This window comes from Rhinoraja longicauda, chromosome 2 (genome assembly GCF_053455715.1).
Source record: "Rhinoraja longicauda isolate Sanriku21f chromosome 2, sRhiLon1.1, whole genome shotgun sequence".
Lineage (NCBI taxonomy): Eukaryota > Metazoa > Chordata > Chondrichthyes > Rajiformes > Arhynchobatidae > Rhinoraja > Rhinoraja longicauda.
This window is the reverse complement of record NC_135954.1, coordinates 110,431,143-110,458,141: the sequence shown is the minus strand read 5'-3', so window position 1 is coordinate 110,458,141 and position 26,999 is coordinate 110,431,143. Positions and strand designations below refer to the sequence as shown.

General features: G+C 52.1%; 1 protein-coding gene across 1 annotated transcript in view; it reads left to right on the top strand.

Annotated features, from left to right (window-relative positions):
- Window positions 1–26,999, top strand: part of LOC144608211 (uncharacterized) — a 78,808-nt gene that overhangs the window by 2,558 nt on the left and 49,251 nt on the right. The window contains exons 2-6 of the mRNA XM_078425771.1: window positions 7,576–7,712; window positions 10,107–10,300; window positions 12,019–12,128; window positions 14,462–14,536; window positions 16,476–26,412. Of these exons, the coding sequence (XP_078281897.1) occupies window positions 7,615–7,712; window positions 10,107–10,300; window positions 12,019–12,128; window positions 14,462–14,536; window positions 16,476–26,412 (10,414 nt within the window). The 5' untranslated portion in view covers window positions 7,576–7,614. The remainder of the gene's footprint in view (window positions 1–7,575; window positions 7,713–10,106; window positions 10,301–12,018; window positions 12,129–14,461; window positions 14,537–16,475; window positions 26,413–26,999) is intronic.

The following is a 26,999-nucleotide window of genomic DNA, read 5'->3' as shown; positions in this document are numbered from 1 at the left end:
TCCTACTCCTGCCAGCTTTCACTTTCATTTCTCATGGTAATGATTCATGATCTTGGCAAACAACAACACGAGGCTGCAAACCAAAAATGGGATTGGATGGGAGGGGGGTGAGAGAGTACCTTACCCCTGGCAACTTTTTGAAAGTAAATTTACCCCCACCCTGTTTTGTTCAGTAATTTGAGTTCACACTTCTACCATAATAAAGCAACCGACAAAGGGGACATTTCAAAATACTGTTTTAAACATTATTATTTTAAGTTCAGATAACAATAATGATAGGCAAAATTTACCCCCCTGGGGAGGCAAATTTACCCCTCTGGGAACCCTTGGAGTCGAGGTTGAGGAGGCAAACTACCACTACAGTACAGGCCAGGAACAGGCCCAATAGAGAGCAGTACATCTCTTAAAATAAAACTGAAAAACTGGTAAGTAATTGACAGACTACTTGGAAATGATTTGCAGTGTTCAATAATTTTACGGGCGATCACGGTGGCGCAGCGGTAGAGTTGCTGCCTTACAGCGAATGCAGCGCCGGAGACCCGGGTTCGATTCTGACTACGGGTGCTGTCTGTGCGGAGTTTGTACGTTCTCCCCGTGACCGTGTGGGTTTTCTCTGGGATCTCCAGTTTCCTCCCACGCTCCAAAGATGTGCAGGTTTGAAGGTTAATTGGCTTGGTATAAATCAATGTAAATTGTTCCCAGTGTGTGTAGGATAATGTTAATGGGCGGGGATCGCTGGTCAGTGCGGACCTGGTGGGCCGAAGGGCCTGTTTCCGCATTGTATCTCTAAACTAAACTAAACATAGATTAGACCCTTAAAAGACATTTGGACACATTATGAGTCTGAAGATGGGTCCCGGCCTGAAATGTCACCCACCCTTTTTCTCCAGAGATGCTGCCTGACTGCTGAGTTACTCCAGCATTTTATGTCTATCTCCGATTAAAACCAGCATCTGCAGTTCTTTCCTACACATAGATAGGAAGAGTTTGGAGGGATCGGGGCCAATCGCAGGCAAATGGGACTGGCCCATTGTGGATATGATGGGCCGGAAGGCCTGTTTGCGTCCTGTTTAGCTCCACGACTCTGACCTCCCCAATGGTCTATTTTTTTGGAACAAAGTTTATTTCTGAATTTTTATTAATACAGCTTTGACAATCCAATGCATGAACACATTAGTACTGATAGATATCCCCCCCACCCACCACCCCCCACCCACAATACCATTCAACTTAAGTTATGCAAGGAAAATAAGTAAATAAATAAACATAAGCATAAAAAAAATTAAAAAAAGATAAATTGTTGGAGGTTTAAAGCAGTACACTGTATTATCTTGGGCGCTAACACGCATAAAAACAGAGAAGAGGGAAGCAGAAAAATCGGAATGTTAAGACATCAGGGACTATTCTAATACTTCAATTCCACTCTTAATTACATACACACATATCAAAGACTCCACTCAACCATAAAATTATCAGAGCCTAAAGCATCAATACAACTAAGAAAAGGTTGCCATATCAATGTAAATCTGTCAGCTGACTCCCTAACAGTGTACCTAATCTCCAATTTAACAAATTGCAACATATCCCTAATCCACTGTGAATGTTGGAGGGTTACAATCTTTCCATCTGATCAAGATTCGTCATCTGGCCACCAGCGTGGCAAAAGACAGAAGATTTAGTTTATTACTAGACCAAGTGGACCCGTTGGGCCCCTTCCTCGTAGAGGGGGGGGGGGGGCAGGGAAGGGGAGAGGGTGTGACTGAGTGAGCCCTGGACCCAAAGCCTCTCCTGTATTGGTGTAATAATAATAATAATAATAATAATAATGCATTACATTTGTATAGCGCTTTTCTAAACACTCAAAGACGCTTTACAGGGTTTACTAAAACATAGAAAAAAATAAAATAAATAAGTAATAATAAATATGTAGCACTCTCAACCACCCCACTCGATCCCCCTTATCCCCCCCTCCTCCCCCCATTGACCCACTCCATCCCCCCCTACGCACCCCCACTTGCCCCTCCCCTGGTCCCACTCCCAGCCCTGCCTCCACCCCCATTCCCTCCTCCCCACTCTCCCTGCCTGCACCCCAATCTCCCCCCACCCCAATCTTCCCTCCTCCCCACTATTCCCTCCTCCCCACCCCACCCTGCCCTCCTCCCCACCCCCACTCTTCCTCCACCCCCACTCTCTCCTCCCCCCACCCCCTCCCCTGATGGTTCTAAGGATTCATCAGTATTTTGGGAAAGCATATCGAATATTAATTGCCAAAAATTAGATAACATGGGACAATCCCAAAACATATGAATTAAAATGGCTTGGTTCTGCCTGCAGCGGTCACACATGGAGTCTATCTATATTGGGTGTGAATTGGGCTAGCTTAGCTTTGGCCCTGTGCAGTCGGTGGAAAATCTTAAACTGCATAACAGTATGCTTCATGCATATCGAAGATGTGTATATACCCCCAATCATCTGACCAGTCTGAAATTTCCGTACCCAGATCCCCTTCCCACTGCTCTTTTTGGGAGTTAAGACTTGTCATGTTTTCGCTCGTTAATAAAGAATATATGTCACCTACCTTTCCCTTTCTGGATGATGTGATGTAATTGATTGAGTCTAGGAGTGTGTCTGAGGGCTGTGAAGGGAACTGAGTGATATTAGAAGATGTGAAGCTGCGGATTTGCATATATAGCTAAAGAAGTGTGACCTAGAGATACTGAATTTCTGAACAATCTGCGCAAAAGATGCAAACAAGCCATTTATAAACACGTCTTTAAATGAACAGACCCCTTGATTGAGCCAAGCACTGAGTGAAGCATCTGTCGAAGGTGGCAGGAATGCATGGTTCCTTACAATGGGAGCAAGTATTGAAAATGTACAAATATCAAAGGATTGTCTGAATTGCTTCCATATTTTTAAAGAATTAATAACAACTGGATTAGAAGTGTATTTGGTAATAGGCTCTGGATATGGCAGACCAGAGCATAATATGGCAAATAATGAGGTATTATTACAAGAGTCTCTCTCTAGAATCAGCCAGTCAGGTACAGTGGTTAACACATTTCTTTCCATCCGATAAGAAATACTTTTAATATTTGCTGCCCAATAGTAGAACTAAAAGTTTGGCAGTCCAAGCCCTCCCTGCTGATGAGGTCTCTGTAGTATAGCTTTGCGTATACGTGGATTATTTTTATTCCAAACTACACCAAGTGTCAGGGCTGTGAAGGGAACTGAGTGATATTAGAACAGACCCCTTGGCCATTGGGCCCAAACCTCTCCTACACACCTTCACCTTTCCCCCTCCCCTCCCCCTTTCCCATAAACCCCCTCCCACTCCACTCCCCTCCCCTCCCACTCAACCACCCTTATCCTCCCTCCCGCCCTCCACCCCCCTCCCTCCCTCCATCCCTCCCTAGGAGACAGATTTAAACTTTAAATGGGAATAACTTAAAAAAATATAACACCGATTTCAATGAAACTTCTTCCATTGGCACCAAAGGGACGACGGTGAGTAAGGTGGGCCTAAAATTGTCGCGCTACCGTGTACCGTTTTGGCTGTAGTTCAGGAACAAACAAACAAACAAACAAACGAGAGTTTTAGTATATAGATAGATGAAGGAAGAAAGCTTTCTATCCAGGGAAATGAAGAACGTTTTAGTTAAGAAAACTGGTATACACTGAAACAAATAAAAGAAGCTTGGGCAATATGTTCATTTTTATAGTGTTAATCCTACCTGCCAGAGATAGAAGTAACAGATCCCAACGGTCAATATCCTCTTTAATAGAGGACGGGAGAGGGGGGAAATTTGCTGAGAAAAGGTCATTAAATTTATGTGTGACCCAGATACCAAGATATTTTATTTTGTCCATGCACACTTTAAACGGGATCGTACGTATCGTACGTATTTCGATTTATAGACCACTGGGATCTCTTCTGGGGTAGGGGTGGTGACCTGTACATAAGGGATTCTCTTGCTGCCAGATTTAAGGGCATCAATCCACTTTTTTGTGTGTTAACTTTGTAGCCAGAAATTTTGCCGAATTTACTTAAGAGATTAAGAACTGCAGGAAGAGATGAGGAAGGGTCAGACAAATAAAGTAACATATCGTCTGCATATAGCGAAACGTTATGTTCTAACCCTGCCCTTGTGATACCTTGAATATCTTTATTGCTACGTAAGGCTACAGCCAATGGCTCAATTGTAATCGCAAAAAGGAGGGGGGGCAGTGGACACCCCTGTCTTGTCCCTCGTGTCAGTGAAAAATAAGGTGATATTATTATTAGTACGTACTGCCGCCATTGGCGAGCTTTATAGAATTTTGATCCATGATTAAAAAAATTGGTCCAAATTCAAATCTCTCAAGGGTATGAAATAAATAGTCCCTCTCCACCCGAAGACCAGCATGCCATTAGTTTCTTCACTGCCTGCTGTACCTGCACGCTTACTTTCAGTGACTGATGTACAAGGACACCCTGGTCTCATTGTACGTCCCCTTTTCCTAACCGGACACCATTCAGATAATAATCTGCCTTCCCATTTTTGCCTCCAAAGTGAATAACCTCACACTTATCCACATTTTAGTGGAACTGCCATGCATCCGCCCACTCACCCAACCTGTCCAAGTTACTCTGCATCCTCATAGCATCTTCTTCATAGTTCACACTGCCACCCAGCCTTGTGTCATCTGCAAATTTGCTAATATTACTTTTAATTCCTTCATCTAAATTATTAATGCATATTGTAAATAGCTGTTGTCCCAGCACCGAGCCTTGTGGCAACCCACTTGTCACTGCCTGCCATTCTGACAGGGACCTGTTAATCCCTCCTCTTTGTTTCCTGTCTGCCAACCAATTTTCTATCCATGTCAATACCCTACCCTCAAATACCATATGCTCTAACTTTGCCCACTAATCTCCTGTGTGAGACTTTATCAAAGGCTTTCTGAAAGTACAGGTACACTACATCCACTGGCTCTCCCTGGTCCATTCTACGTGTTACATCCTCAAAAAAATCCATTAGCTACCCTCCAACCACAGGAACTGATCCAGAATCAATAGAACATTGGAAAATGATCACCAATGTGTGCACGATTTCTAGAGCCACCTCCTTGAGTACCCTGGGATGCAGACCATCAGGCCCTGGGGATTTATCAGCCTTCAGTCCCAACAGTCTACCCAACACCATTTCCTGACTAATATGAATTTCCTTCAGTTCCTCCTTCACCCTCGGTCCTCTGTCCCTTAGTACATCTGGGAGATTGTTTGTGTCTTCCTCAGTGAAGACAGAACCAAAGTACCTGTTCAACTCACCTGCCATTTCCTTGTTCCCCATAATAAATTCACCTGTTTCTGTCTTTAAGGGACCCACAATTGTCTTAACTATTTTTTTCCTCTTCACATACCTAAAGAAGCTTTTACTATCCTCCTTTATATTCTTGGCAAGCTTACCTTCGTACCTCATCTTTTCTCCCCGTATTGCCTTTTTAGCTATCTTCTGTTGCTCTTTAAAAGAGTCCTAATCCTCTGGCTTCCCGCTCAAATTTGCAATGTTATACGTCTTCTCTTTTGGTTTTATACTGTCCTTGACTTCCCTTGTCAGCCACGGTCGCCTCTTACTCCCCTTAGAATCTTTCTTCCTCTTTGGAATGAACTGATCCTGCACCTTCTGGATTATGCCCAGAAATACCTGCCATTGTTGTTCCACCGTCTTCCCTGCTAGGGTCTCTTTCCAGTCAACTCTTGCCAGCTCCTCTCTCATACCTCTATAGTCCCCTTTGTTCAACTGCAATACTGACACTTCCGATTTTACCTTCTCCCTCTCAAATTGCAGATTAAAACTTTTCATGTTATGTTATAACATGACATAACTTTTCATGTTATGAAATGACCATTTCATGTTATGTTATGGTCACTGCTTCCTAATGGTTCCTTTACCTTGAGTTCCCTTATCAAATCCGGTTCATTACACAACACTAAATCCCGAATTTCCATCTCCTTGGTAGGCTCCAGTACAAGCGGCTCAAATCCATCTCGGAGGCACTCCACAAACTCCCTTTCTTGGGGTCCATTACCAACCTGATTTTCCCAGTCTACCTGCATGTTGAAATCTCACATAACCACCGTAGCCTTACCTTTGTTACATGCTAATTTTAACTCCTGATGCAACTAGCACCCTATATCCAGGCTACTGTTTGGAGACCTGTACATAACTCCCCCCATTAGGGTCTTTTTGCCCTTACATTTTCTCAGTTCCATCCACAATGACTCTACATCTTCTGATTCTATGTCACCCTTCACAAGGGACTGAATTTCATTCCTTACCAACAGAGCGACCCCATCCCCTCTGCCCACCTGTCTGTCTTTTTGATCGGACGTTTACCCCTGAATATTCAGCTCCTAGCCCTGGTCCTCTTACAGCCATGTCTCTGTAATTCCCACAACATCATACTTACCAATCTCTAACTGAGCCTCAAGCTCATCCACTTTATTTCTTATACTTCGCACATTCATATAGGACACTTTTAATTCGGTATTCATCTACCTTATCACACCGGTTCCTATTTCACCTGACCTTACTCTCTTATCCCATCTAGAACTTTCCGTCCCATTAATTCGGGTGTCTTTCATTACTTTTCCTGTACTCTCTTCCCCTTTAACTACATCCTTTGTACTCCCAATTTGTCAACCCCTCCCCCTCCCCACTGGTTAGTTTAAACCTACACGTGTAGCACTAGCAAACCTGCCTGCCAGAATGTTGGTCCCCCTCCAGTTAATGTGTAACCCGTCCCTTATGTACAGGTCACCACCCCTACCCCAGAAGAGATCCCAGTGGTCTATAAATCGAAATCCCTGCTCCCTGCACCATCTAAACTTCAAATGCACCGGGAAAATTAAACAACGAATGGATTAGATAAATTAGCTCTGTAACTAGGGTTGCCAACTGTCCCGTATTAGCTGGGACATCCCGTATATTGGGCTAAATTGGTTTGTGCCGTACGGGACCACCCTTGTCCTGTATTAGGCCTGGGGGGGGGCGCTGTAGGCCCAGACAGTGTAGCCCCGGGGGCCGTTGTAGACCCAGACAGTGTAGGCCCGGAAGCCTAATGGAAGTTGCGTAGCAACCTGCCTCCCGGCCCGGGTGGCCACCATTGGTGGAGTGGGAGCACGTGGCCACAAGCTGGGTGAGGTCACATGGGGCCGGGGCAGTGACTTCACTTATTGTCCCTTATTTGGGAGTGAGAAAGTTGGCAACCCTATCTGTAACACCCATAACTTAAACAATTTGAATAGTTGTTAGTCGGTATATAATTGAAGCTTTGCAACTCTTACTACTTAAAGTAATTCTTTTTCTGAGCTTTGTATTGGAGAAGGCAGGAGAATGGGGTTAAAGCTAGGGAAAGATAGATCAGCCATGATTGAATGGCGCAGTAGACTTGATGGGCCGATTGGCCTAATTCGGCTCCCATCACGGATGAACTTATGAGGTGACTTGTGGATGGACTCTGATCCAACTGAATAATGGAACAATCTCAAGGTGCTGCAGTCCCTAACCTCTCCATCCTGTTTTTATCTAGCTGTAACCTGAATGTGAAGAACAGCTACCCGGCGGGACCATGGTGCATCATCGTGTGAATAGTGATGGTCTCCCTCAACATCATCTCCGGCGGATAGGACGTAGACCCTCACTGCCCAACGTGTCCAACTACATCCAGTAAGTAAAGCAGTAAGTCCAGTAAGTTCCATCGGGTGGCGCCACCAGCACTGGCTGCCTCGCCCACAGTCTGTCTGTCCTTCCTACTGCTTTTGTTATTTTAAGTATGTGTTAATGTATGTTTTAGTGTTTCTTGGTTTGTTTTATGTGTGGGGGGGGGGGGGGGAGTTGGGGGAAACTTTGTTCAATCTCTTACCTCGAGGGAGGTGACATTTTTCTCCGTATCGTATCTCCGTCCCCACTGCGGCCTAACATCGAGGCGTTGGCGGCCTTTCCTGGAGACCGGCCCGGCGCTTCAAGCCACGGACGCGGCGCAGACTTTAACATCGTGGAGCTATGACCCTTTGCCGAGGATGGACTGTGGAGAGCTCCAACCGTGGGGCCTGTGGACTTTAACACCGTGAAGCCCGCGGTCTCTGGTAAGAAGAGGCCAACTCGGGAGCTCCATGCCGCGGAGAGTTTTCAACTGTCCTGACGCGAGGGCCTCGGACATCGGCAGCGGTGACTGCGGACGGTTCAACAGCCCCGACCGCGGAAGAACAAAGAGGAAGCTGATTGAACTTTATTACCTTCCATCACAGTGAGGAATGTGGAATCCGCTGTGGTGGATGTTTATGTTAAATTTTACTTTATGTGGCCGTGTGTCTTGTTGCTTTTCACTTCGTATGGCTGTATGGTAACTCAAATTTCACTGTACCTTAATTGGTACATGTGACAATAAATTGATCTTGAAATCTTCTTGATCTAAAGCAGAGATAGATCAGAAGGGAGCAAGTATTCCTTCAGGTAATAATGAGTAAAACATTACAGCGTGAGATGAAAATTGGTATCGTTTCATTATTGCCACGTATTTTACTGGGATACAGTGTAAAGCTTTGTTTGCATGCTAGTATTGTGTCCAGTTCTGGGCACTGTTATAGGAAAGATGTTGTCAAGCTTGAAAGGGTACAGAGATGTATGTGGATGTTGCCAGGACTCGAGGGTGTGAGCCATAGGGACAGCTTGAGCAAGCTAGAACTCTGTTTCTTGGAGCACAGGAGAATGTGGGGTGATCTGATAGAGGTGTAAAAATCATGAGAGGAATAGATTGGGTAGATGCACAGAGTCTCTTGCCCAGAATAAGGGAATAGAGGACCAGAAGACATCGGTTTAAGGTGAAGGGGAAAAGATTTACAAGCAATCTGACGTGTAACATTTTTGCAGGGGGTATGGAACGAGCTGCGAGAGGAGGTAGATGAGACAGGGACTATGCCAATGTTTTAGAAACAGTTAGACGGGTACATGGATAGGACAGGTTTGGAGGGATATGGGCCAAACATGGGCAGGCGGGACTAGTGTAGCTGGGACATGTTGGTCGGTGTGGGCAAGTTGGGCTGAAGGGCCTGTTTCCACGCTGTATCACTCTATGATTGACGCGTCCACCTTTGTTCCCCGGGAGTCCCTCCCACAGCCGTCCTCGGGGGGGGGGGGGGGGGGGGCGGTAGGCCCGACCCCGGTTCCCTCTCCTACCGCCCTCTCCCCCCTCCCATTGAGGCCGTGGTCACCGGCTCCATCCTCCCGGTCTCTGGTCTAATTAGGGGCCGTCGGAGTGACCTTGAATGTAAAGGTAGACACAAAATGCTGGAGTAACTCAGCGGGTCAGGCAGCATCTCTGGAGAGAATGAATGGGTGACCTTTCGGGTCGAGACCCTTCTTCCGACGATGGGTCTCAACCCCAAACATCACCCATTCCTTCTCTCCAGAGATGCTGCCTGACCCGCTGAGTTACTCCAGCGTTTTGTGTCTACCTTCGATTTAAACCAGCATCTGCAGTTCTTTCCTACACACCTTGAATGTAAATGTTGTTGAGGTGGTAAGTTTGCAAATGACACTAAAATTGTTGGAGTTGTGCGCAGAGAGGAAGGCTGTCAGTGTATATCAGGTATGATGTAGGTATATCAGGTATGATGTATATCAGGTCTTTGATAGTAGATGATTGGTTTAGCTGGTCAGAGCACAGACGTGGAGGTTTTATAGTCAATGACGTGAGATCTTTTTTAATTTAGTTTAGAGATACATCGTGGAAACAGGGTCTGAGGCCCAACAAATCTGCGCCGACCAGCGATCCCTGCACGTTCACATTATCCTACACTAGGGACAATTTTTACATTTATACCAAGCCAATTAACCTACAAACCTCTACGTATTTGGAGTGTGGGAGGAAACCGGAGCACCCGGTGAAAACCCACGGGGAGAACGTACAAACTCTGTACAGACGGCACCCGTAGTCAGGATCAAACCCAGGGTCTCTGGCGCCGTGAGGCAGCAACTCTACCGCTGCGTCACTGTGCCACCAAAATCTGACCTAATCTTCTCTCTTCTCTCTACCTCCCCAACCCCCACCGACTCCGGAAGCTTCTACAAGCGGGTCACCCTGATTGGTCGGTACAGCGAGGTTGTGGACTACGTACTGAGTTCCGCCAACAGGTCGCTGAGGAAAAACATCTCGCGCACCCACGCCCGTGTCATCCGCTCCCCCTCAATCAACCAGCACCGCCTGGTCGACTCCAGCTGCAATGGTGTCTACATCAACGACCAGCGCCAGGACGGTGAGTTCACCACGGGTACTGGGACAGGTATCTGGCATCTAGAGAGCAGTCCTGAACTACCATCTACCTCACCAAATACAGAGCAGTCCTGAACTATCTACCTCACCAACTAGAGAGCAGTCCCGAACTATCTACTCGCCAACTACAGAGCAGTCCTGAACTATGTACCTCACCAACTAGAGAGCAGTCCTGAACTACCATCCACTCACCAACTAGAGAGCAGTCCCGAACTATCTACTCACCAACTAGAGAGTAGTCCTGAAATATCTACTCACCAACTAGAGAGTAGTCCTGAACTATCTACTCACCAACTAGAGAGTAGTCCTGAAATATCTACTCACCAACTAGAGAGTAGTCCTGAACTATCTACTCACCAACTAGAGAGTAGTCCTGAACTATCTACCTCACCAACTAGAGAGCAGTCCTGAACTATCATCTACCTCACCAACTAGAGAGCAGTCCTGAACTATCATCTACCTCACCAACTAGAGAGCAGTCCTGAACTATGTACCTCACCAACTAGAGAGCAGTCCTGAACTATCATCTACCTCACCAACTAGAGAGCAGTCCTGAACTATGTACCTCACCAACTAGAGAGCAGTCCTGAACTATCATCTACCTCACCAACTAGAGAGCAGTCCTGAACTATCATCTACCTCACCAACTAGAGAGCAGTCCTGAACTATGTACCTCACCAACTAGAGAGCAGACCTGAACTATCATCTACCTCACCAACTAGAGAGCAGTCCTGAACTATGTACCTCACCAACTAGAGAGCAGTCCTGAACTACTATCCAACTCACCAACTAGAGAGCAGTCCTGAACTACCATCTACCTCGCCAACTACAGAGCAGTCCTGAACTATGTACCTCACCAACTAGAGAGCAGTCCTGAACTACCATCCACTCACCAACTAGAGAGCAGTCCCGAACTATCTACTCACCAACTAGAGAGTAGTCCTGAACTATCATCTACCTCACCAACTAGGCAGCAGTCCTGAACTACAATCCACTCACCAACTGTAGAGCAGTCCCGAACTATCTACTCACCAACTAGAGAGCAGTCCCGAACTATCTACTCACCAACTAGGGAGCAGTCCTGAACTATCTACTCACCAACTAGGGAGCAGTCCCGAACTATCTACTCACCAACTAGGGAGCAGTCCTGACCTAGTATCTACCTCACCAACTAGTCGGGCATGGCTTTAGGGTGAGAGGGGCAAAGTTTAAAGGCGATACGTGGGGAGCAGATGGGTGGCAAGTGCATGGAACGTGCTGCCAGGGGTGGTGGTGGAGGCAGGTATGCTGGTGGCAATTAAGATGCTTTTGTGATGTTACCTGGGCTTGTGTTATAGGGATTGAGAGCAGTCCTGAACTACAATCCACTCACCAACTAGAGAGCAGTCCTGACCTACCTACTTCACCAACTAGAGAGCAGTCCTGAACTACCATCTACCTCACCAACTAGAGAGCAGTCCTGACCTACCTACTTCACCAACTAGAGAGCAGTCCTGAACTACTATCCACCTCCTCACTAACACGGCCTGAAGAAGGGTCTCAACCCGAAACGTCATCCATTCCTTCTCTCCAGGGATGCAGCCTGTCCCGCTGAGTTACTCCAGCCTTTTGTGTCTATCTTTGGTTTACACCAGCATCTGCAGTTCCTTCCTGCACAGTTTGACTTGGTTAATGTCTTCCTTTCTGTCTGTGCTATCCCAGGTGACGTTCTCCTGAGTGAAGGAGACACGGTGACATTCGGGCATCCCCAGAGCTCTCTCGTGATGCTCGGAGAGAGGGTCCGGCAGCCGAACTCAGAGTTTCACTTCATGGTAATTCAGATGCTTTTGCTTGGAATTCTATCTGCAGCCTGAAGCTGTCCAGTAAACGGGGAGCATCGCAACGTTGCTGAGAGCTCACCCTCTCGCTCATCACGGTGCACGGACAGGGTAGACGGCCAGAGCCTTCTCCCCACGATGGAACAATCATGGGCAGTCGGGCATGGCTTTAGGGGGAGAGGGGCAAAGTTTAAAGGCGATGCGTGGGGAGCAGACGGGTGGCGAGTGCCTGGATTGAGAATGATCGGGGTACTGATTGAGAATGATCAGCCATGATCACATTGAATGGCGGTGCTGGCTCGAAGGGCCGAATGGCCTCCTCCTGCACCTTTTGTCTATTGGAACGTGCTGCCAGGGGTGGTGGTGGAGGCAGGTATGCTGGCGGCAATTAAGATGCTTTTGGGATGTTACCTGGGCTTGTGTTATAAGGATCGAGTTATAGAGAGAGGTTGGGTTATAGGGAGAGGTTGGATAGGCTGGGACTGTTTTCTTTGGAGTGTAGGAGACTGAGGGGCGACCTTATTGAGGGGGGGATGATCATGGGGGGCACGGATAAAGTGCCATTCAACACTCGAGGGCCATTCTTTTGGAAAGTCACACCAAAATGCCACACACGTGACCAGACGTCATTCACATAAAGTAATGCATTAAAAATTTTTTGGAATGTTCTTGGAATCTTGGAATCTTATTCATTGCTATTCTCCTACCTACAGAACTACAATGTTCGTCTGCTAAAGATATGAACATTCTGGCTTTTAAAAATTCACAGAGTTTGTACGAGAAAACTGGGTCACGAAAAAAATGGCTTCCGTGTGAGGCCACACACGTGACCAGTCATATTTGGCCTCTGAGCCTAAACAAACATTGTCAGCGTAACATATAATAATTTCACTTGATAGACTTCGACATATATAAGTCAGTACGAAACAATATACCTGTAATGCTTTCAGAATTAGAAGAAATGCACACGTGACCAAGAATGGCCTTCAAACTGACTGGAGGGATTGATAGGCAGATAAGAGTTGGTATTCGGCACAGACACTGTGGGCCGAGCGAAGCTCCTGTTCTTGTGCTGTACCTGCTCTGCCCTCTTCCATTCTACTCTACTCTACTGCACTCTTTCATGCATGTGAATGTTCCGCGGATTTCCACGTTTTTTAAATCAATTTTCCGAGCTTTTTGCATGATTTCCGCTTTTTCCACTTTGCCGAAATCGCGTTTACCAACGGAGAAATCGAATCGGGGAAAAAAAAGGAAAGAAACGATGTACAGACTTGTAATGAACATTAGGGTTCCGCTGGAGGTCGCTAGGGGTTCCGTGAGAAATCCCTGGAAGTCTCCCCAAAAATGTGGCACCTAGGCTGGGCAAGGCAGCCAATCTCGACCTCATCGGCCGATCGGTGGATTGAATTTGCAACCTGCGGCCGGGGCTCTGGAACTCCAGCCCAGCTGGAGCCAGCACATCTATACCCATAGCCGACTTCCTTGGCCTGCTGGATAAACCAGCAAAGCTCTGGCACCAAGAGTGCCAGAAAATCAGTGGTGGAACTGTAATGAGTAAATATTAAATTTAAGTGCAAGATTATATAACTAAATTAATTAAGACGGGGTTAAAATATAAAACAGCAGAAAAGCCAATTACCACCTTTTTGGGCTGATTATCAATTAATGTGCGAATTTACTTCAAAATGTTATTAGTGTACAGTGACGTATTCACATTATTTTGTAATGTCTGTTTGTACTTTGAAATTCACTAAAAGAGGCTTGAAACTGGTAATTTTGTGTGTAAATTTTCAAAATGTCTCCAATTTTTTGACCCCCTTTGTACGCCTCGCGCAAACGCCCGGCTCTTTTTCCTCTTTTTTTAATCTCGCTCACATGCCTGGGTATTAAATTTGGAGGAATTCTACATTATGGCAATCAAGCAAGCAAAGATTCTGTTCAATAGTTTCCTGACATAGTGCATCCGATGCTGTGCTATTGGTATGGATGGACCGAAGCATTTGGTGGGCGCCATGGTGTGCAGCAGTATAGTTGCTGCCTTACAGCCCCAGAGACCCCCGGGGTTGAATCCTGACTTACGGGTGCTGTCTGTACACAGTGGATGATCTCAGCGGATGGCCCCCCAACAATATCCCCTCTACGTATCTCAGTTCGGAACGGTGGGCGCTAGTCCCACACCATTAGCACCAGCACCACTCTACGTAAAGTTTCTAGAGTTGGGATCGGAGAGCATGTGGGGAGGATGTAGAGCAGTGTTATATTTTTAAGTGCGGATGCATTTTAACCATTTTAAGAGGATGCTATTATTTTCTGTTTTCCCTCAGTTTGAGCTGTGTGATTGTGAGCTGGAACAAGGCACAGAACATGGTGGGATGCCAAGAACCTCCACCCTACCGCCGGTAAGAAGCCAGGTTCGGCAACGCTATGGTAACTTCACCTATTTCAGCCCAACCTTCCCACACCGGCCAACATGTCCCAGCTACACTAGTCCCACCATTTGGTCCACATCCCTCCAAACCTGTCCTATCCAAGTTCCTGTCTAACTGTTTCTTAAACGTTGGGATAGTCCCAACCTACTCTGGGCAAGAGACTCTGCATCTACCTGATCTATTCCTCTCATAATCTTATACACCATCCAAATGTTCAATGCTCTCAGTTCCATTTCAGACACACACACACACACACTTTATTGTCATATGTCTGAGTAATGAAATTCTTTGATAGACACTGCTGGCGTAACTCAACGGGACAGGCAGCATCTCGGAAGGGTCTTAACCCAAAAAGTCGCCTATTCCTTTCTCCAGAGATGCTGCCTGTCCCGTTCAGTTCCGCCAGCATTTTGTAGTCTATCCAGAGTGCAGAGTATAATGTTGCCGCGTTAGAGCGTTACGGTTAGAGAAAAAGGTCCAATATCCGCAAAGAAGTAGGTTGGAAGATCGGGACTGCACCCCAGCTCATGAGAGGCCCATTCAGGATTCTGGTAACAATGAGGAGGAGGAGGCTGTTCCCAAGTCTGGTGGTACGTGCTTTCACAATTTTGTATATTCTTGCTGATAGTAGCAGGGAGAAGAGGGAATGAGTGGTCCTGGATCACGTTGGCTGCTTTCCCGAGGCAGCGGGAAGTGCAGATGTATCCCTCCACCCCGGCCACTTGCTGTTTCTAGTATCCTCCAGCTCCCCTTTGATTCTTTTGCCACCTAACTGCATACACTAAGGGATAAATTACAAAGGACCATTACCTACCAAAGCATCTTGGGAAATTGCCCCTTGTGTGTAGGGAGGGGATGAGAAAGTGGGTTAACATAGAATTGGTGTGAACGGGTGATCGGTGTGGACTTGGTTCATGATTCCACGCTGTATCCCTAGACTAGACTAGACTAAAATATAATAAAATAAACTAAAGTGCTAATGACAAGCAACAAATTGACCTGCATTTTGATAGGACGGCACGGTGGCGCAGCGGTAGAGTTGCTGCCTCACAGCGCCGGAGACCCGTGTTCAATCCCGACTACGGGTGTTGTCTGTACAGAGTTTGTACGTTCTTCCCGTGACATGCGTGGGTTTTCTCCGAGATCTTTGGTTTCCTCCCACACTCCAAAGACGTGCAGGTTTGAAGGTTAATTGGCTTGGTATAAATGTAAACAATTGTCCATAGTGTGTGTAGGATAGTGTTAATGTGCGGGGATCGCTGGGCGGCGCGGACTCAGTGGGCCAAAGTGCCTTGTTTCCGCGCTGTATCTCTAAACTAAACTGAACTAAAATAAAAGAAACTAAAAATACACTAAACTAAAATTAAATTAAAAAAATTAACATAAAATAAATTGAAATAACGTTAAAATAAAATGACATAAAGTAACATTGAAATAAAAGAAATGTTAGCATTTTGATAACTTTGCTCATCCCAAACTTCACATCGGGTGAAACACATTGTGATGTGTCATCTCTGTTAGGGGGCAGGGCAGCAAGAGTATGTACAGCAAACCCTCACACACACACAAGCTGGCTGGTGCGTATAAGCTGGTACTGTCAGAGAGGTGAATGTTGGAGAGAGTGAGTACAACTATGACATTTCTGAAGGTAGACACAAAATGCTGGAGTATCTCAGCGGGTCAAGCAGCATCTCTAGAGAACATGGATAGCTCACACTTCTCTGAACAAGGGTTCCTGACCCGAAACGTTGCTTGTCCTTGTTCTCCAGGGATGCTGCCTGTCCCGCTGAGTTACTCCAGCACTTTGTGTCCTTATTTGTAAACCAGCATCTGCAGTTCCTTGTTTCTCCACTTCCCAGCAAGGTGTGGAAGTAATCCATTTCTCTTTGTTATTTCTCTGCCCCGCCAGGTGTGTGACAGGCTGACCGCGCGGGCGGGTTTCCCGGATGTTCCGGCTGCCCCGTCATTACCGGAAGCGCGGTCAGGACTGGCGGTCGCGCGGCAGTGGGCCGGGGAGGAGTCCGGAGGATCCAGCACCGACGACGACTCCGAGAACTCGGCCAGAGTCGGCGATGATCGGCAGCGGTCAGTGCGTTTGCCCGGAGCACCGTGGGTTCCCGGACCACGGCGGACGGAGCAGGCGGCTCAGGGTGCCGGTGGTGCGGAGCCCCAGGCACCGGAGATACCTTCCCGGCACTTCCCCATCGCCGCCCGCTCCACCCACGGCCCCCGTCTCGGTTGCCAGACTCCGGCCCCCGCCCTGCTCCCCCTGCCCTGCTGGGAGGGGCGTTTGCAAGAGGGGCCGGCCGCGGGGAGGAGCGGGCTCGGATCTGGAGACACAACTCGACTGCATCCTTTGAGCAATTGTGGCACGGGTCCTGTATCCGTGGGAGCAGAGCAGTTGTCCGCTTGGAACGGCGCACCTGTAGATGCCAACTTGGACAGCGACCCTCACACTGAATGCCCGGCCGCTGTGGGTGGGGACGGAGATGGAGATGACCCTCGGACTGTGGGCGGTGATCCAGACCTGCGGTCAGGCAATGAAGGGCTGTTGCCACCTGCTTCCCCTGGCAGTCCCATTGCCGTCGGACTGATGGAAACCAGCACCAGGTTGGGTGTGTGTACGGAGACATCAAATTCTTGGCCTGACCCTATTTCAAGCGTTCTCTCACAACAGAGGGGGAGAGATGGGAGTTTGATTGACGTGGACACCAGGGAAGGGTTGGGGTTGCTGATGGAGTTTCCTGTTGGGGACAAGATGGAAGCTGCATCTGTGGGACGTTCTGAGTGTTTAGAGCCAGAGGAAGGTGGGGAATCGGCTTGTGACACGGCCTGGGCCAAACGGACGAAGTTGGACGATTCTGTGCGGAAAGCTGACCCGTGGGACAAACCTGTGCCAGGGGAGATGGAGGCGGGCGTGTCAGCAGAGACGGGCGTGTCGCCAGAGACGGGCGTATCGCCAGAGACGGGCGTGTCGCCAGAGACGGGCGTGTCGCCAGAGACGGGCGTGTCGCCAGAGACGGGCGTGTCGCCAGAGACGGGCGTGTCGCCAGAGACGGGCGTGTCGCCAGAGACGGGCGTGTCGCCAGAGACGGGCGTGTCGCCAGAGACGGGCGTGTCGCCAGAGACGGGCGTGTCGCCAGAGACGGGCGTGTCGCCAGAGACGGGCGTGTCGCCAGAGATGGGCGTTTCACGGGAGACGGAGGCAGATGTAACACGCGTACCGGTGATGGACACATCAGAGGAGCTGAATACGGACATGCAGAGAGATGAGTCATGGGACACAGAGACAGACGTGTCATGGGTGATGGAGACAGACACGTCACAGGAGATGGAGATGGACATGTCACAGGAACTGGACACGTGTACGTCACGAGAGATGGACATGTTACAGGAACTGGACACGTGTACGTCACGAGAGATGGACATGTTACAGGAACTGGACACGTGTACATCATGGGAGACGGACACGTCACAGGAACTGGACACGTGTACGTCACGGGAGACGGACGACGAGTCACAGGAACTGGACACGTGTACATCACGGGAGACGGACAAGTCACGGGAATTGGACATGTATACGTCACGGGAGACGGACAAGTCACGGGAACTGGACACGAATGGGTGTCAGGAACTGGTGACAAACATGTCACAGGAGACGATCTACTCGTCACGGGAACTGGACGCGGGCACGACACGGGAGGCGATGGACGCATCACGGGAGAGGGACACGCGGGGAGATGAGCTCGGTGGTGACGGTGAATTGCTTCCCGTGGAAGGGCCGACGTGCCTGCCCGCTTCTGTGGGCCCTGGGATGGTATCGGTGGGGCAAGCGGAAGGGTTCTGTGAGGCCGGGCTGGGTATCGCCCGTGTGGACGAGGATCAGGGTAGTGGTAGTGACGGGGCAGACACAGACTCTGGTGCGGAGGAGACCTCTGTGAAGCTTGTCCCCTCTGCGAGAGGTGGTGGCGAGGAGGTTGGACATTCCCTGGACGCGAGGAAGAGTTGGGAAGTTGACCCGGTGCCTGAATGTGCCTGGTGGACAATTGAGGCGGTCAACGTGAGACCCGCAACGGCAAGGAATGTCGCTTCACCAGACGTGGAGACCAGTGCTCCACCGACCTGCTCCCAGTGTGACGCTGTCTACGAGCCCGTGTCACCGGCCACGTCTGGACCGGTCGGCGAAGATGGGGAGATACCACGGGAAGTATCTCCCCCCGATGGAGTGGAGACACGCACAGAGGTGGAGCCCCCTGACCACAAGATGCACGCGGGCACATCATGGGAACTGGACACGGGAACATCACGGGACTCCGAAACAGGTGTGTCACGGGAATTGGAGGTGGACACTTCACCGGAGACGGGTGGATCATGGGACACGGAAATAGACGTGTCACGGGAACTGGAGGTGGACACTTCACCGGAGACGGGTGGATCATGGGACACGGAAGCAGGCGTGTCACGGGTACTGGAGGTGGACGCCTCCAGGGAGACGGGTGGATCACAGGACATGGAAACAGGCGTGTCACGGGAATTGGAGGTGGGCACCTCCAGGGAGACCGATGGATCACGGGACACGGAAGCAGGCGTGTCACGGGAACTGGAGGTGGACACTTCACCGGAGACGGGTGGATCATGGGACACTGAAATAGACGTGTCACGGGAACTGGAGGTGGACACTTCACCGGAGACGGGTGGATCATGGGACACGGAAGCAGGCGTGTCACAGGAGCTGGACACGTGTACTGTTATCTATGAGCCGGTGTCGCCAGCATCGTCTGGACCGGTCAGTGAAGATTTGGAGGTACAAGGGGAGGTATCTCCCCCCGATAGAGTGGAGGCACGCCCTGAGCTGGAGCCCACTGAGGCTTTGACCCTGGCTGCGGTGATGAACGATGGCATTGAGCCTGTGTGCCGTGGAGTGGATGGGGGGCCGTGGCTGGATTGCCTTGCCTCGATGGTCACCCTCGGCACCACGCTGGAGCAAGAGGGCTCGGCGGGCGGGCAGCCCATGCCCCCTGGAAGTCGTGTGGGGGCTCCCGTGACGATGGGCATGACCTGCTGCCTTGTGTGCTGCCCCGATTCTGCGGCTGCAGGCCCGCCCTACACCCGGCCTCCCTCCCCTCCCACCGTGGTCTCCGAGACTGCTGTTGCCCTCGGCCCACCCCAGCAGACTGAGAGTCTGATGCCCAGGGCGATGGAAGAGGCCGGAGAGCGGAGATGCAGGGAGCACTTACCCAGGGAAGAGCCGGTGGTGCCCGGCGGCGTGCCGGGCTACGTGACCGTCGCCGCGGGAGGCGCTGACGGCCGACGGTGCCCAGCGCTTGGTGAGGGCGAGGGTTCAGGTGCAGCCCAGGCAGAGGTGGGTCAGAACGCGGGCAACAGGCCTAAAGCCGAGGAGAGTCTGGACCAGCCAGCGGCGGTCTCTGAGACCGTCACGAACAGGACTACATCTGGAGCCAACGCCCAGCTACCAGCGGGAGTGGAGGGCTTGGGCTGGAGCGTGGTGGGAGGCCGGGGTCAGCCTTCGGGCACCAAAGGCTTCGGCTTACCCCCTGCGCCCCTGGGTCAAACTAGGGCGCCAGAGGCTGATGGAGACCCTGGCACTGTAGTTGGCACCCCCCCATGGGGGTGTGGGGCCACACCTGGAGTCTGGCGGCGTGGGCTGTGTCATCCGGGGACCCCCAAGTGCCCAGAAAGGGTACCCACTTGTGACAACGTAGAGGGAGGAGAAGGAGAAGGAGAATCCTACAGCAATGAGGGTCCCTCTGTCTCCGACACCCCGACATTGCAGAGCTCCAGTGTCTCCATGAGGGCGTCCTGTACCCCGATATCACTGGGTTCCACTCTTTCTGAAGAGGGAGCCGACACCTCGACCCAACAGGGTGCCACTGTTTCTCAACCGGGAGCTGGCAGCCCGACATTGGAGGGTCCTGTTACCTCTGGTCGTTCCTGTACCCCCAGATTGGAGGGTCCCGATGTCTCTCAGTGGGGATCCAGCACCCACAGGTTGGAGGGTCCCACTGTCTCAGATGGACGTTTGAACAGTCTTGCTCCACAAAGTCCCACCGTCTCGGATGGAGATTTGAACAGTCTTGCTCCACAAAGTCCCACCGTCTCAGATGGAGATTTGAACAGTCTTGCTCCACAAAGTCCCACCGTCTCGGATGGAGATTTGAACAGTCTTGCTCCACAAAGTCCCACCGTCTCAGATGGAGATTTGAACAGTCTTGCTCCACAAAGTCCCACCGTCTCGGATGGAGATTTGAACAGTCTTGCTCCACAAAGTCCCACCGTCTCAGATGGAGATTTGAACAATCTTGCTCCACACGGTCCCACCGTCTCGGATGGAGGTTTGAACAAACTTGCTCTACAAAGTCCCACCGTCTCAGATGGAGATTTGAACAGTCTTGCTCCACAAAGTCCCACCGTCTCGGATGGAGATTTGAACAGTCATGGTCCACACGGTCCCACTGTCTCTGACAGTCTTGCTCCACAAAGTCCCACCGTCTCGGATGGGGGTTTGAACAGTCGTGCTCCACACGCCCCCACTATCTGTGACAGTCTTGATCCACAAGCTCGCCCCGTCTGTGAGGGGGAAGCCAACACTCCCCCATCACTGCTGTCCACTCTTCCTGAAGTGAGCGCGGATGCCACTCCCTCTCAGGTTGGCCTGGTCCCTGAGGGGGGATCTGGCAGCCTTGGCCTACGGGGCCCCACTGTATCTCGGGGGGAAGCCACTATCTCCGCGTCGCGGTCTCCCGCCGTCTGTGGCCTGCCGGACGGCCCCCTCTCATCACCGGACGCCGTTGCTCAGGGGGGAGCTGAGACCTCCGCCGTCCCTCTTGGGAGAACAGGTATCTCCCCCACGTTGCGGGCAGCCCCTGAAGAGGGGGTGGACACCCCGGCCCGGCTAGATCCCACCGTCTCCGGGAGTGCAGGCGGTGTCACCGCAACGTGGCCTCCAGCTCTCCCCGGGGCGGCTGAGGCCGAAGCAGACATCTCAACGTCGCAGGGTCCTGAGGCCAAGATGGCGGAACGTTTGGCGAGATGGAAGGAAGGTGTCGTGGCTGCTGGTGTGGCTGGTCCCGGTGGGAGGCATGTCTGGCCGGGGGGCGGCACCCTCCCGAACGGCGAAGATCCGCCGGCCGGAACGCCGACGACGGTGGAAACGAGGGCAGCGGTGGGAGGCGGGGACGCCGATCCCGAATGGAGCGATGACATGGTCCCCGACGAGTGGCTCCTGGCATCAGAGACGCAGTTGCCATCGGAGGCCGCGGGGTGGGGAGGCTCGGCGTCGAGCGAGGAGGAATGGCGGGAACCAGCCCGGAGCCCGGTGGACGGCGATGGGGACGGCCTGCTTGCCGACCGCTGGGAGCAGAGGGCGGGCGGCATTGGCCTGGCCAGGCCAGGCGGAGTGACCGAGGCCAGGCTCTCCGGGAGCTCTTCGTTCTCATCGGACTGCATGGCAATGGCAGACTTGGCAGGAGGCAGGCCCGGCGACCGCAACTCCCAGGAGGCTGCGATCCACCAGGATGCAGTGCCAGTCTCACCACCCTGTGCAGGGGAGGAGGAGGGAGAGAGGCGGGCAGAGTCCGTGGCGGGGTCTGCCGATGATGCCAACGGGCACCTGGAAGATCTCAGCATGAGATCGCAGGGCAAGGGCCACATGGCGGCACCTTCCATATCTGCGGTTGAGCAAGTGGATGCATCTGCTGGGGTGGAGCGGGAAGAAGGTGAACACGATGGAAGTGGTCACCTGTCTGATGGCTCCAGTGAGCTTGGATCCACTGGGAGTATGTTGGAGCCAGAGTTACATCGCCCCTGCCCCGGGGATCCAGATTCCCGAGAGGAGCAAGGGGCTCGTTCTCCAGACACCTCTCTTCCCACCTCGCCGACCACTGTGCAGGAGGCCGGTGGTTCGGGAAACCTCGGCAAGAGGTTGGCCGGTGCAGGAGAGAAGCCCATTCCTGGAGATCCGCTCGACGGGAGACTCGTGGGTGACGACACGAAGTGGTGGCAAGGTCCGGAGTGGAAGTCAGGAGCATCCCCTTCACAGGCACAACACCTCCAGAGAGTTTGTTGGACTACGTTGCGGGAGGAGACACCCTGGGTATCTGACATTCTGCAAGCACAGCTCGGGGCGCACCGCAAGGCCGCTCCGCCCATGCTTTTGGGAAAGTCCCGGGGTTTAGCAAGCGAGAGGAGGTACGGTTGGCACGGCGAGGGCTTGAACGAAAGGCTGGGGACGGGCACCGCAGGCCCGGGCTCGCGATGTGAGATTGGCGAGGGCTCCATCGGGAGTGACAGCCTCGCCGAGGCTTGGAACGACGTGTGGCTTCCCAGCTCCCAAGTTCCAAACGACTCGAGGAGTGACGTCACGGGAGACGGTTCGAGCCCTGTGGCCGACGGCGATGGCCCCAGCGCTGAACCCAATCAGCCCCCATCTTGCGATCAGATTGTTCCAGGAACGGCCATCTCCGGCAGTGCCGGACCAGCCAGTGGCCTGACACTGGCAGCCTTGGAACCCAACCAACAATTCCTGCTGGACAAGGACCTCCCTCAAAAAGAGCTCTCCGAAGCGGTGGAGGCCTCAGTTGAAGAGCCAGCTCAAGAGGATCAGCGGTTGGAGGACAACAGCGACTCAACCCCAGTCCCCGCCCCGCTTGAGGAGCCCCTGGGATTGAGCCAAGAGGCTGGATTGGATCCGCAGGGGATTGCCGAAGAGGACAATGGCAGCGGTGGTGGGGAGTTTGGGACGGAGGTGGAACTGGGCGGAGGTGTCACAGAGGTGTACGTGTTGAGTCAGTTTACCATCCCCAGTGTGAAGGACACCATTGGAGCTCTAATGACACCATTGTGCGGCCATCACCTTGCCCCTCACTCAAGTGATACGGACAAAGGCTTGCAACAGCAACTCACACCAGCAAATCCAATTGAGGACCCTTTGGAAAAGTGCGGGCTTCCGAATGCAAGGGGGCAGCCCAGATCCGAGATTGTGAGCATCTGTGTGCTTGAACAGGCCAAAGTCATTCAGCCCAGCTCGCCCAGTGAAGGACAGGAACCGTTGCCCCCTGGGGTACCAGCCCCTGGGATCTTTCGGGGCCAGGCCATATCCAGGTCTGGAGATGGTGAATGGCCTGGCGCAGAGTCAGGAGCAATGGAAGAGTCTTGCCAAGGTGTGGGCGGAAGCCAGGTCAAAACTGGTGAGAGCCCGCAGTCGGGCCTGGTAGCCGACTCCGCGGGCTTCAGCTTGAGCCCAGAATGTTTGAACCGTGGGCGTTCAGAGCCTGTGTCAGAGGAGCGGGAGGCTGCAGACAGCTGGAGACACAAGGGCCCGGGGCACCGAGGGTTGAAGAGACCTCGTGCAAGTGGGAAAGCAGCTTGCGGTTCCTCAGCCGCAGGGCCCAGCAAAAGAAAGTGCTCTCCTCGAGAGACGGGGGCCGGAGAGCCGAGGCCAGCGGAGGGGAGGAAATCGAGTCGGCAGCCTGTCTCCAGAGAGTCTCGGCACCACCGAGACGACTACGTCGGGAGGCTGGTTCGCCAGTTCTTCGCGGAGTACAGACTGGCCCGGGAGCAGCGGGTTCCCAAGCTCGCGGTGGCCACCAGACATGATGAGGTGGCAAGGCTGGTGAAGGAGTTCTTCGCAGCTCGGAGCACCCAGCCTGAAGCTGAGGCATTTGACCAGTCGCAGCAGACTAGAATATCCTCCATTGCTGGTCAGCGACCCGCCTGCCCGGGCTCGGAACCAGGTCAGGCGCCAAAGGAGCGCCAGGAGCCCTCCCCTCCGGATGTATCTCAGAGGATGGAAGTGCAACTTGAGAGGTCTTGCTTGTTTCATCAAGACCCGGACCTTATCCCTGTGACTAATGGCTCTCTCCTCTCGATGGCCACAGAACCCAGCCTGCCTGAGATGGGTTTGCACCATGGAGTCGGCGGTGATCCGGTAATGTTTCCTGTGCTGGAGGGTGGTAACGTCACTGATCAGTCAGAATCCAATGGCAGGGGCTCTACCTCAGCAGTGGTCAGTAGCTCCCCCCACGCCAGTCAAAACGCATCTCACATCGGCCCAGGAGACGTCCAGGTCGAAGTGCGCTCCGTCGTTGAGGGCAATGTTCCTTCCTTCCACTTTACTCAGGATGCCCGGGTTCACTCGGAGAAGGCCGAGGGTCCCAGTCCCGGTGAAAGGGGGTCTCTGCCCCTCCTTCAGTGTCCTACCACTGCTGACCCCTTCCAGAAGCCGAGGGATGGCAAAAGCCAGGGCTTGGGGCTGAAGGGGACCTCGTGTGGTGCTGGTGGGACTGAGGAGATGGCTTGTGATGGAAGGGAGTATCTGCTATTGGGACGACCTAGCACACGTCTGAAACCACGCAGCCCTGCCCTGGTCGAATGTGTCCGAGACGCCAGCACAGATCAGGAAGGTTCATCTCCTCCCGCCGGCCTGGCTGTGAATGCTCCAGTCGGGCTGCCTCATCATGGCAGATGCAGCCCAGATGCATCCGGTCATTTACCTGCCCTGAGTCTTCACCCTCCTGACCTTGCAACAGAACTGCCCCGTTCTGACCGTGATCACCTGGATCAGAGCTACGAGGGCATGCGTGGTCTCTGTGCAGCGCAACCATCAGCTCTCGGCTGCGGGAGGCCGGGTCACGGCAGCGGCACGGATGGTCTTAATGGAGCGCATCTCGTTTGGACCGACGCCGGGGGTGCACCTGTTGCCTTGGCCAATCCATCGGCCCCTCATTCCAGCTCTCCTGCTTGCACCAACAGTCAGATTGAACCTGTTACTGCCCTGGAGCCCTCTGCTCCCCAGCACAAACAGAGACGTCAGAGAGACGGCAACGTCGGCCTCGACCCAGCAGAGCCGTGGGCTCGTGAAGTCAATGATGGGAACTTTGATGAAGAGGTTCCACCTGTTAGCATTGCCAAACCTCCAGCTCTTCACCACAGCTATCCGGGTCTCAGTGAGGACGAGGATGAACCTGTCGATATTTCAGATCCATCAGCCCCTGACGACAATGGTCTGGGCCGTAGAGATGGGGAGATTCAACCTGTCGCCAAAGTGGAACCATCGTCCCTTGACCACCGTGATCAGGGTCGTGTTGACAATGAGTTTGGAGCAGAGCCCGCAGCTCTTGGCAATGTTGTAGAACGATCTCACCTGGAAGGGAATATCCCACGTCACAGCAACCCTGAGATTGAAGGAGTGGACGCAGATCTTGACTGCAGTGATGTGGATTGCAATGGTCCTGGCGTTGAAAGTGTTCATGCAGCACAACCACCAACTCTTGACCAGGGTGATGTCAGGGCTGGAGAGTCACCAGCTTTCCTTGGACACTGGATGGACCGGGAGAATTTCCCCAGCCTCCCTCCGCATGCTACACTGACGATGGCCCCCAGCGATGGTGTGGAAGTGGGGCAGAGTCTCGGGGGGAGTCGGGTTCGTGAGCTCCCGGCCTCTCCCTACGCGGAAGAGCGGGGAGACTCTGGTGGGATGGCGGGAGACGTGGGCCGCAGCCCGAGCAGCTGCAGTGGGTGGAGGGAAGGTCAGACCCGTGGAGAGCCACCTGGCAGCTGGTCATCCGGGCCGGAGGGCCGCATCTCGGCACCAAGGGCCGCATCTCGGAACGCCGACGCGCAGGGTCGCGCCCGGAGTGAGAGCCCGTCCCAGCCGGGGTGGGGGAGCGCTCTCTGTACTAGTGGGACCAGCTCGGAGGGGAAACTGCAGCTGGAGACAACCGGCGATTCCACTGCCCGCCGCATGGGGAGGCGAGAAGGCGGCAAATTCCCCCAGGGAGTCTGGGACACCGCGGGAGAAAGGCTCGCCAGTGGCGGAGTGAGTTCAGGTAAGGACGGGTCTGGGGAATGGAGGGTTGAGGGTCACGGATGCTCGAGGTATGCGGCAGTCGCCAACGTTTAGATGACTGGCAGAGGGCTGGGTATCAGCTGGTGCAGTTTTGGTCTCCAAATTTGAGGAAGGATATTCTTGCTATTGAGGGGGTGCAGCGTAGGTTTACTAGGTTAATTCCCGGAATGGCGGGACTGTCATATGTCGAAAGACTGGAGCGACTAGGCTTGCATACACTGGAATTTAGAAGGATGAGAGGGGATCTTATCGAAACGTATAAGATTATTAAGGGGTTGGACACGTTAGAGGCAGGAAACATGTTCCCAATGTTGGGGGAGTCCAGAACAAGGGGCCACAGTTTAAGAATAAGGGGTAGGCCATTTAGAACGGAGATGAGGAAAAACGTTTTCAGTCAGAGAGTTGTGAATCTGTGGAATTCTCTGCCTCAGAAGGCAGTGGAGGCCAATTCTCTGAATGCATTCAAGAGAGAACTAGATAGAGCTCTTAAGGATAGCGGAGTCAGGGGGTATGGGGAGAAGGCAGGAACGGGGTACTGATTGAGAATGATCAGCCGTGATCACATTG